Source organism: Tupaia chinensis, unplaced genomic scaffold, assembly GCF_000334495.1.
Source record: "Tupaia chinensis unplaced genomic scaffold, TupChi_1.0 Scaffold000133_1, whole genome shotgun sequence".
Taxonomy (NCBI): domain Eukaryota; kingdom Metazoa; phylum Chordata; class Mammalia; order Scandentia; family Tupaiidae; genus Tupaia; species Tupaia belangeri.
The window spans coordinates 5,052,765-5,064,572 of record NW_006159602.1 but is presented as its reverse complement, the minus strand read 5'-3'; the positions used below and the strand labels follow the sequence as shown (position 1 = coordinate 5,064,572).

Sequence of the window (11,808 nt, the reverse complement as noted above, 5' to 3'; positions counted from 1 at the left end):
CGGACAAAAGCGCCCCGCCCGCGGCCGCTGCCGCTGGAGGCATTGAAGCCTGTGAGAAGAGCCAGGACATGGGAGGCCGGCAGATTGCCGCAGCAGTCCATTAGGATTCTGCCACTTCTTTGCTGTGTACACTTGGCCAAATTTTTTAACCTACTTGAGCTGTGGTTTCCCTGCCCATACGATGGGAAGAAATGCCTCATAAGATTGTTATTAAGGATTCATGAGAATTTGTGAAGCACCAAATATAGAGATTGGCACTTAATTAAGCATTCAATAAATGGCAATTATTGGCTTTTTATTTTTTTGTTTGTTCTTTATAGTTTTAGATTACTAGTTCTAAAGAAATGGTGGCTTGTCTTGATATTTGCTAAGAAATACGGTTAAAGTTTAGATCTTTCAGAGCTCGATTTTCAGTTACCTGTGTTTCACCTCCAAGCATGTGTGTGTTAGCTTTCCAGCCTGACCAGGTGCCTCCCTGAACAGGTTGTACGGTTCAGGTCAGGTGTTGTATGGCATACATGTGACCATACCAAGAAAGGTACAAAGCAGAGAGCTACTGTGTCATTCTTAGCTAAATTGGAAATGTATTAATCTTTTTAAAAGCATAGTTAGAGGAAAAAATGTTATTCTGCAGTGAGAAGTCCATGAGTGATAATGGATCTTGTTTAAAAAATTACAGATAAAGCTTTTTACAGTACTATGTGTTTGCTCTGTCCCTAACTGTCTAATGTTTGGTGTACCTGAAATCATATTTGTAATCCTGGTTTGTGTGTTTACTTTTGAGTGCTTTCTTCTTTGTCACATGTGCACAGTAATTTTTTAAAAGCAGGCATATTTGCCATGTATACTAAAACACAGAAAGCGGGCATCTTTATTTTCTCATACAAACTTCTAAACATTGCTTTTTATTTTTTTGCTAATATACATATTTTCCCATTGAAATAATTTTGCAGTAACCAGCATTTAAATGCAGTGCAAAATACTGATGAAGTAAAAAAGCAAAAATCTTTCAATAATGGATAAACTGAAATCATTCTTTCTAAAAATGATTAGGACCTTCGGGAGAAAAACTGGGAAGCAATGGAAGCATTGGCATCAACTGAAAAGATGCTGCAGGACAAAGTGAACAAGACTTCCAAGGTTGTAATGCTAACTCCTAGAAACAATCCACTGAACAGAGAAAATCTGCAGCTTGTATTAAAATCAGACTAAAGCATTTAATTTTACTGCAATTTAAATATAAAATCTTACCATCCCCATTTATCACCTTTCTCATCTCTGCTTTTTTCATCTACTCCTCGAAGCTTTAATTTGGGACATGCTGATTTGTTGTGATAACCTGATTGTGCTTTGGCAAGCACTACTTTAAAGAAGACCTAAGTTACCCATGCAAAACCCTTGTCAGTGTGAGCCTTTTGGGTTAGTTAAGAGAACTTTGGTGAAAACTGTGAACAAAAGAAATGTAGTTGAATTAACAAACACATTTGAATATGTGAGATGTACCCACGTTGCACAGTGAACTAGGTTTTGGGGGGTTATACAAAGATGATTCAGACAAGGTAGAAAAATGACAGAAGGAATATAGAAAGGGATCCATTCTGGGTGTGTTACCAGTAGGATGGTCGCTTAGAGAAGATAGACTCAAACTAGCTATTGAAATGGCTGGACAGTTACGTCACGTTTAGTATGTAATGTTATTCCTAAGGGATATTTCCTTCGACCATTGTATGTGATGTGTTCCTGAAACATGAATTCCCCTCTGTCCTCAGAACAATGAAGGGCATTCTTGAGCTCAGTTTGTTTCATTGGGTATTAAGACTTCTAGTGAATTATAATGGAGAAGTTGTTTTTAAAGATTGAAGGAATTGAGCAATGCCAGTTGAGTATTTTTGAAAATTCCCACTAAGAATAAATGTAGAACAGGAATATTGAATTTTGCAGATGAAGTAACCTATATGATTCAGATCAACATTGTTCAAGTATTTTTGTATGCCAAGGGATGTATTGAATTTTAAATACAAGTATTACTGACATTTGAAGGACTGTGAAGACTGTAGTTCTATAATTTTTCAAAACATTTCCTTTAGTATAATAGGTTTATCTTTACTTATATACCTATACGCTTGGCCATAATTTCTACTAAAACTTAAATTTGAGATAGCTGGCAAGTGTTAGGACCAGAGAACTTAAGGCCATAGATGAGAAGAATCTTGGCCAGCCAGGACATTATTTGTTTCATTGTGAAGTGCTTGCAGTCTTTTGGTGTAAGTTCACTGTAAGCAGGGAGGGTTTGGTATGATTTCCAGTTATCTTTATAGCTTTGTTTTTTGCTGTAAAGACCTACACTTTTATTTTGTTCATGAGATTGGGTATGTAAGATGTGTTAGTCATGCCATTCCTGCAAGAAGCTAAGTGCCACCTGCTGTAGGGACTTGCATACTGTGATTCCAAAAGAAAGCTAGTCTGTGTGATTGATTGATAGCTTCTTGCAGCAATCAACAGAGAGTAGAATTCAGTTTCTCCTTTTTCAATGAAATTTAGACATCCTCAGATAGCATAAGTGTAAAGTCATGTAGATTGACCAAGTGCCACAAATCGTGCTGTAAGGAGAAGGAACTGTGTAATACACCTTTAGCATATTATATGCTAGAAATAAGTGATATAATGGAGGTGACTACTGCCTTTCTAGTGTGGTTTTTGTTGTTTCATTTCATGAGGGAGTATGTGTGTAAGACAGAGAGGGAGAGAGAGAGAAGCACTCTCCCATCAGGGTCTCCTCATGCCATGATCCCCTTCCCCTAGCCCTGTAGCTTCTCAGGATCGTGGACACCTGTGCACATCCTGTGTGTAACTTCCAGCGTTAAAATTTGGTATGCTGCCAATTGCACCATAGAAGCTGTGCCCAGGGTCATTTTTAAAGTACTTAAAAAATACTCTTAAAGAGTTACAGTAAATAGTGACAGGTTTACATGAAAAATACTTTATACATATTTCACTTAGGTGAAGATGGTAAGTAAATTAATAGCAATTTCCAATATTAGATCTTTCTCAAGTGGTAAAATTGAATGGAAAGTTTTATCTACAACCAAACTTCTATGTTAGATGAAAACTGTTTAGCTAAAACTGTTGGTAAAGAATAAAACCATTGGGGCCAGCAGGTAGCAGGCATAGTGGTTAAGGCACTGGACTCCCACATAGTCAACCATGGTTTGAGTCCTGAACCTGATGACTTGAAACTCATACTGGGTGCATGTGTGGGCATGCCCACAATCACGAAAGGAGAATGGAGGAGAAGGGATTGCAGTGTGTCTATACTACCCAAGGAGTGATTTCTCTCTTTCTCTCCAGTGAGCACATGCACCATATAGTAAATATCTCTCTTTCTCAAAACAAAACAAAACAAAACAAAACAAAACAACCATTATATGACTCTTAATTACAAGTTAGATACTTGGTTCCTTTAGTTAGGATCTTTTTCTCTTAAGTTTTCAAGTATCTATTTTCCTAACTGGTTTTCTTTAATAGTTGTTCTGGATCTTCTTTGGTAATGATAAAAATTACTTATTAATTTGTCTCTGAAATATTTTTATGAACAAACATACTTTACTTAGATATGTTCCAGAAAATTATTAGATTTTACAGAATTATTGAAAATATACCACAAAAGCACCTGTTTTAAAAATATTGGGCTAGCTCCGTGACTCTGTGGTAATGCACTACTCAAAAGAAGCCAGATCCCACATGGTGATAGTGCTTTGAATCGCCAGCCTAAGCCCGAAACACATTGGGCTTGCAGGTGTGTGCCTAGGGTATGAAGGGCTAGAGGTAGGAGATCATGGCATGACCACACCATCTGGACGGTATTCTGTATGTGTGTGTGTGTGTGTGTGTGTGTGTGTGTTGCTTGCGCTCTAACATCAATAGAGAATAAACCCTGGAAGTTGGTAGTATTTAAAAAAATTACTGCCATCAATCCTTAAAAAAAAAAACTCCAGTTTTTTAATTTATAGAATATGACTGAAATTGCTAACTATTATTCTGGAAATTAGATTTTCATAGGATTAGATTTCTTAAATTGAAGTGTGTACACCTTAAATCCATAATAAATTTAAGAGATCACATCTAAGTGATGGGGGAAACTTATGGTTGAAATGTTGCTAGCTTGCTTGCTTTTTTGTTACCTGTTGAACTTAATGAGTGCTCTTTATAGGTGATTTTCTTGGTTTGGTTTAGATGCGCATTTTTAATAGATGTCTTTTTTTTTTTTAAACCTTGCAGAGATAGTTTGGATATTAGATTTTTAAATTTTGTGTGTAATCATTACCCTAATTTTGACAAACCATGGTTTAAATTTATAATTGCTATCTACTAGACTTGTATGTAAAATCAGCATTTTAGACTTAGACATTTGTAATACCTAGCTTTAATATACAAGTATCAAAGTGAGTCTTCTTGGGTTGGCTCCATAGCCTAGTGGTTAAGGGAGCCAGTTCCTACATGGCCAACCGTGGTTTGAATCCTGGCTCTGGGGGCTTGAAAAACATGCCAGACATGTGTACATGTATGCTGAAAATCTTGGTGGGATGGAGGCATGGAGGACAAGGGATTATGGTGTGACTATACCCTATTGGGGAATACTTTCACCTACTCTCTGTCTCTCTTCTCTGGCAAGTACATACACTCTTTGGCAATTAAAAAAAAGTTAAAAAAAAAATTAGTCATCTCGATGCTTGACATTAGTGAAGTAATATACTATCAGTTTTTCCTTGTTCTCTTTCCTCTTTTTTCATTTCTACCACTCATCAAATTTTGATGGTCCTTTTTGCTTTGTTTAGCATAAATAGCTTCACCTGACATTGAAAGAATCTGAAGACAGACATCTGAAAATTGCCATTTTAATCCTATGACATTGTAGTCTTATCAGTGATGTATGTTTGGTAAGATTTACCAGCCAGTAAACCTCACTTATTTTGCTCATATATATATATTTTTTTTATTTTAATTTTAATTTTTTAATTTTTATTTTTAGCACCAGCAGTTGGTAAAGTTTTAGCTTAGGGAGTTTTCTTGTTTTTGGTATGTGTGTGCACGCACGTGCGTGTGCTCGTGTTTGAATTGTTCCTGGAGACATAAAGCACGATTTCTAATGTCAAAGAAAATGTCCATATTGTCAGATATTGCTTGGCTTGATTAATATTTGCCATTTAGGATGCTTTAGAGATTTTGCAGATTTTTTCTTATGAAAACATTTAAATATCTTAAATGTGAACTTTCAACATTTGTCAGTATTAAAATAATGTTTTAAACCGAGTTTTTTCTTCCCTAGAGCTTAAAAAGACCATAGCATTTTCTTTTTAAAATGCTGTAATATTGTAAGCTTGATTTGTTTCCTCTTCTGCTTTAGGAAAGACAACAGCTTATAGAAGCGGTTGAATTGGAGGCTAAAGAAGTTCTCAAAAAATTATTTCCAAAGGTGTCTGTCCCTTGTAACTTGGTAAGAATAATTTATTATTATTTTTTTTAGCATGACATCTTATTCAAGAAAGTTGTGAATACGCTGCATTTGTACTGTGCACTTGGTTTTGATTCTCTGCCAATACCTTTATGGTCTTAATGGCTTTATTCAAAACTGAAAGTTAATGATTACTTATAAATATCAGCAAAATTTTATTTCTTAATGTATTTGATGCTGTAAACCAGACTATACATTTCAAAAGTCAAGATTTTGATAATCTGTTCTTACAGCAAAGGTCTTGAAGTTAATTTGAAACAACTTGCTTTACTTGAAGTAGTACTAGAGAAAATAACATAATGAGCCTTATATACCCAGTTATCAATACATGGAATAAATAAATACATAAGGAATCTTGTTTTACTCCACCCTGCCCTGTTAGTAAGATACAAAACACAAGAGCACTTCATCTGTAAATACTTCAGTACGTATTTCTAAAAGATACGAATTCCTTTAAAAATAGTTGTTATATTGGGAACCAGCAGTTAGCGTAATGGCTATGTCACTGGACTCCCACGTAGTCGACCGCGGTTCGTGTCCCGGACCCGGTGGCTTAAAACTCACGCCGGGCGCGTGTGCGTGCGCGCCCAAGATCCCGAGAGGAGAATGGAGGAGAAGGGATTGCGGTGTGACCATCCCCCCTGGGGGGTGATTTCTCGCTTTCTGTCTCTATGTCTCTGTGTGTCTGGCGAGCGCATGCACCCTACAGTGAAAATCTCTCAAAAAAAAAGAAAAGTTGTTATATTTAAAAATATATAATTTCATGTATCTAGTCGATGCTTGCATTTCTCAGTAGTCATATAAATGATCTATTTTAATGAAATAATAACAACTTATTGTGGTTCATTTTAATCAGGATCCAAGTAGGGTCTACATGTATCTGGTATGAAATGTCTTAGATCTCTTTTATTCCACCAGTTCCCCTCTATTTCTCACCAACCCTTAGCTCCATTTTTAAAAGACTTGTTGGTTTCCTGTACAGTTTCCTACACTTCGGATTTAGCCGATGGTATCCCTGTGGTATCTGCATGTCCCCCTATCCCTTGTGTATCTCATAATTGGTAGTTGGTAGGAGCCTAGTCGGAGGTAGGGTGGAGTGGGGCAAGACCATTGGTGGTGGGTGCACTCCACTAGGGGGGCTGTGATGTTTGCTTGACTTTTTTTTTTTTTTTTTTTTTTCAGCTTTTTTTTTTTCTTTTTTTTTTTTTTTTTTTTTTTTCAGCCTATTAGGGTTAATTTAGGCTGACTGCTAAGTCTTTGACAGAACACTGCTAGGCTTTGATAGCTTCTGTTCTTTGTGTCATGACAAAGTATTCCTGATATTGTATACATTTCCTGCCCCAAACTGGGAATCACCCAAGGAGCTCTGGCTCCTTTAGGTGTGAGTGATGGTGGTGTAAATGAACCTGCTGACCTGTTCTGTGTGTAGTCTACATTTAGCTGCGTGTTCTCTTAGACAACCTACTTGTCGCTTATATTTAATTCAAATGAGGAGTGAAAATGATGTTATTCCCACTGTAACTATTGAGGATACACTCAGGTGTGGTCAGTTTAGATATCCGTCACTTTGAGTTTCACTGGTGAAATATCTTGCACTGGGAATACACATTCAGATACTCTATTGGTTCTAATACTGTTCTTACATTGAACCTAGGAGAAAGGATTGTGATTAATGTATCATATTTTTTCTTTGTGGCTGTAGCCTGTTTTTATTTCTACTTAATATTTTATTAAAATAAATTTGGAGATTTAAAAAATGAATTATTTATTTATTGTTATTTTAAATATAAGGTACCTGTGCTCACCAGAGAGTGAGTAAGAAAGCAAGCCATCAGGTTTGGGGCTCGAACTGTGGTCAGCCAGGTGGAAGTCCAGCACCTTAACCACCTTGTCACCTGATGGCTTCAAGATTTGGAGACTTACTTGAAAGTATTTTTTTTTAATTTATTTAATTGTATTTATCATTATTATTTAATTTTTCTACAAAGAGAGACAGAGACAGAGAACATGAGAAAGCAAGCCACCAGGTCTGGGACTCATTTGAACCTTGGTCAGCCATGTAGGGGTCTAGCACTCTTAATCACCACACCACCTGCTGGCCCCAATTTGAAAGTATTTTATGCCAAGAGAGTTAGGTTAATAATGTCTGTCTGTGTAAGATTGTGTAAGATCACTAGTATTAAAAATTTTCTTTTTAACAAAAGCACTACCCACCCTCAGTAACCAGATCTTTTTGACACTAAATATTTATAAATCACTGTAAGACATCCATGACATTCTTTAGCTTTTGTTCATACACTTGCTAAAAGTTGAAGATTTCTGCATGTAGTCTGCATATAAGAAATATATTAAACTTCCTATGTGCTACTTAATAGTTTAACAGTTTAGGTTTTTAAAAATATGAAGACTCTATATACCTTATTATATAAATATAGCAATAAGCTTCATTAATATTAAAACATAATTAGTAGATCTAAAAGGGCTTTTATAGATGAAATAATTTTTTACTATTTGTTGTTGCTTTTTGCTAAGCAAATCAGCATAGGCAAAATCCAAATGTTATGACCTGGAGGGAAGTTTACACACTTTTTAAGCAACTAAGTTAGTTTTTCATCTGATTTTACTTTGTGTTGGATCCCACTATTTGAAGCTTTTAAATGGAATTTTAATACTATGTATTTAATGTTGTTCAAATTTATAATAGGGAAATATATTTTTTAAAAAATGGAATGACTTTTGGGACCAGCAGTTAGCATAATGGCTATGTTGCTGAACTCCCATGTAGTCGACCGTGGTTCGAGTCCCGAACCTGATGGCTTAAACTCATGCCGGGTGCGTGTGTGTGCGTGCCCAAGATTCCGAGAGGAGAATGGAGGAGAAGGGATTGAGGCGTGGCCATACCCCCTGGGGGGTGATTTCTCGCTTTCTGTCTCTCTGTCTGGCGAGCGTAGGCTCCCTATAGCAAAAACCTCTTCAAAAAAATAAAAAAAAAATGGAATGACTTTTAAAACTAATTTGATGTTAAAAATATTCTACCGTTGGGTGATCTAAGTATCCACTCTTCTTTTTTTATTCTTATGTTATGGTTTATAGAGAGTTCTAATTGAGCCACATTGTAAAGCTTTATATTATAGCAGTTAATAGAAGTTTCATGAGTTATTTTTTCTTGAGTTAAACTAAACCAAAGACTTAGGAATAAGATGAAATTTGGCGTAGTGGTTTAGGTGCTGGACTCCCACTTGGCCGGCCCTGGTCCTTGTCCAGGACTTGGCAGCTGGTCACGTGTGTAACCTTACACCCAAAATCCGAAAGAGATTGCGGGGTGCCCATGGGGTGGGAGGTGAATTTCTTATTTTCTCTCTCACTGTCTCTCTCTGGCAACTTCATGTGCCCTATGGCAAAAACACTTTTTACTTTTTCTATTTTTCTTAGAGGTTTTTACCATAGGGTGTGTGTCCCCTCTGGGGGAGAGAGAGAGAGACAGAGATAGTGAGAGGGAAAGTGAGAAGTCACTGCCCGGTGGGGCATGGCCATACTGAAATCCCCTCTTCTCCATTCTTCTCCTGGGATCTTGGGCATGCATGCACATGCATCCAGTTTGATTTTCAAGCCACCAGGTCTGGGACTCAAACCATAGTTGGCTGTGTGGGAGTATAGCGATATAACTACTGTGCCATATGCTGGCCCCATGGCAAAAACCATTTTTTTTTTTTTTTTAAAAAAAAGAAATTTGGTTTGTAATATCTAACAAATACTCTTATCAGAATTTAAAATTCATATAAGCATAAAAAATTAGGGTAGTTTATTTAAAAATCTTAAAATAATAGCTAAAACTATAATACATGCATTGTTTGCATCACCTAGCTTACAGCACAAATTGAGTTTTTGGTGGATTTAAAGGCACAAATGTCTATGTATACATATAATTTCTCATCATGATTTTCAAAATACTTTATAATTTTTGATTTAAATGAAGTATTACCAGAATTCCTGGAGCACCTTCATAGAACTTGAATTGAAATCCTTTGAATAAAACATTTTCAGTTGACTTCTCAGTTTTTATATTTAAAATACTTAATTTTCAAGAATTACTTTACCCAAAAAGTTGAAAAATTATTCAGATTTTTTTTTTTTAACAATTGAGTCTTTTAGGTCTGCTACTAGTAAGTGGTAAGAGGCCAGATTTGAGCCCCAATCATCTACCTACAAGTTCAGAATTCAGTTGCAAATAGCTTGGTCAGGAAAAGTATTTTATTTTGGTAGCACATAGGTAGTATATTGTTATTCATTTTCAGGACTAGATTATTTTCAACTTATGAAAGTTAAAGTTTTTGAAAGTTTTAGTGGTGGTGTCTATGTAGGTTTCTTTTATAATTGTTTAATTTGATTACTGATATTTTACATGTTTGATTTACTTCATTTAGTTGTTTTTTGGAAATTGATGATTTCAACCTCTCTCTTCCTCAGAGTTATAGTGAATGGTTGCATGGATTTGAAAAGAAGGCAAAAGAATGTGTAGCTGAAACATCTGATTCAGAGGCAGTTAAGGTTAGTTCAAGATAAAGAACTATTTGTATTTTAACCAAATGTTGAGAGTAAAAACAAATCCGAACTTGTCTTTGTGATCTTGGGAAAGATAAAGGATATATTATTAGTAGAACAATGATCATCTGAGAAATAGAAGGTGATTTCATCTTGTGTACATTTTAGTGGAAATATAGTAAGTCTTACCTGCTTTTGATTTGTGTAGAAAGCTAATGTTCACCTAATGTCTCTATTTATTTCTAAAACTGAATATTTAATTATCCTTTACTCTTTTTAGCCTGGGCTTAAAATGTAAAGATCAGTGGCAATAGGTAGGTCGAATTTCACTGGTTTGCTGAAGAGTCTCCAAATAAATCATTAGGAATATTCAGAAACTGGTCTCGTTTTTATTTTTGGCAACTGTAACTGGGGAAGGTTTATTATTATTTTCTTTTATCCTAGTTTGCATGAATAAAATCCTCTTTCCCATGTGTGTAGCTTAGGATTGTGATCTTATTTCACATGTGAATCTGCTTTGGTTTTTACCATTCAGCTAAAAAGTTAAAAAGCCTATTAATATAAAATTGTGTATTGTGTTTTGTAGGAAGCAGACTTAAAGAGTTTTATTTAGTAGAAACTGAATGACCCAAAGATCATTGAACTTCTTTACTACTTAGGAAGGTTGAACTATAGTGTTTCATTATAAAACAACCTGAAATAATATATAATACATCATTAAGTACTAAAACAAATTTGAAGTACAAGCTTTCTGGGGAAATTAGATCATTTTTCTTTATTTCATTTTTTGCAGATTCTAGAGCACAAGTTGAAAGAAGCTGAAGAAATGCACACATTGTTACAGCTGGAGTGTGAAAAATATAAATCTGTCCTTGCAGAAACAGTAGGAAATTATTTTTCATCTTTATTTTGTTTTTATTTTTAAATTATTACCTTGTTCATTTATGGCCTAAATAGTTAACAACTGTAATTTTGTCTGTAGGAAGGAATTTTACAGAAACTACAGAGAAGTGTGGAGCAAGAAGAAAATAAATGGAAAGTTAAGGTTGATGAATCACAAAAGACCATTAAGCAGGTATTTAGAGCAGGGGAGCTTGGAGCAGAGGTCCTTAAAAGTGTGGCCCTTGGATGAGCAGCATCAGTATCACTTAGGAAATTGTGATACTGTACATTCTTGGGCTCCACCACAGACCTGTGAATCAGAAGCTCTGGAGTGGGGCCCAGTAATCTGTGTTTTAATGAACACTGGGTGATTCTGATTGCCCACCCAGGTTTCAAAATCTTGGTTCATTTTGGTTTAGCGTATGACTAAAGGATAATGATGTGGAATGTAAAATGTTTTGAAACTTATCGAGCCACTACTACTTGGTACCAGATAGTGAAGAACTCTGGATTCAAAGTTAGTTTTAAAATATTTATATTTCACCCATGATATTAGTGTTCAAGAAGAAGTTAATAAAGCATTTTCTGTTCATGAGGACTTAATGTTATTGTGCAGTCTTAATTTTTCTGCTGTGTATTGGAGTGTGGTAAAAAGTGCCATTTCTGGGGCTTGCAGGTGGCATGGTGGTTAAGGGCACTGGACTCCCACATGGCCAGCCACATGCCAAATCCTGGACCTGGCGGCTTGCTTTCTCACTTTCCCTCTCTATCTCTCACTATGTCCGTCTGGTCAAATTAAAATAAATAAGAAAGTGAATAAATAAAGTTAAATAAAGAATCGTTCTTTTTTTAAAGAATTGCCATTTTCTTAG

General features: G+C 35.6%; 1 protein-coding gene across 1 annotated transcript in view; it reads left to right on the top strand.

The window, feature by feature from the left end:
• Positions 1-11,808, top strand: part of KTN1 (kinectin 1) — an 88,317-nt gene that overhangs the window by 59,564 nt on the left and 16,945 nt on the right. Inside the window, exons 31-35 of the mRNA XM_027770432.1 lie at positions 1,054-1,140; positions 5,405-5,494; positions 9,980-10,060; positions 10,848-10,937; positions 11,037-11,129. Of these exons, the coding sequence (XP_027626233.1) occupies positions 1,054-1,140; positions 5,405-5,494; positions 9,980-10,060; positions 10,848-10,937; positions 11,037-11,129 (441 nt within the window). The remainder of the gene's footprint in view (positions 1-1,053; positions 1,141-5,404; positions 5,495-9,979; positions 10,061-10,847; positions 10,938-11,036; positions 11,130-11,808) is intronic.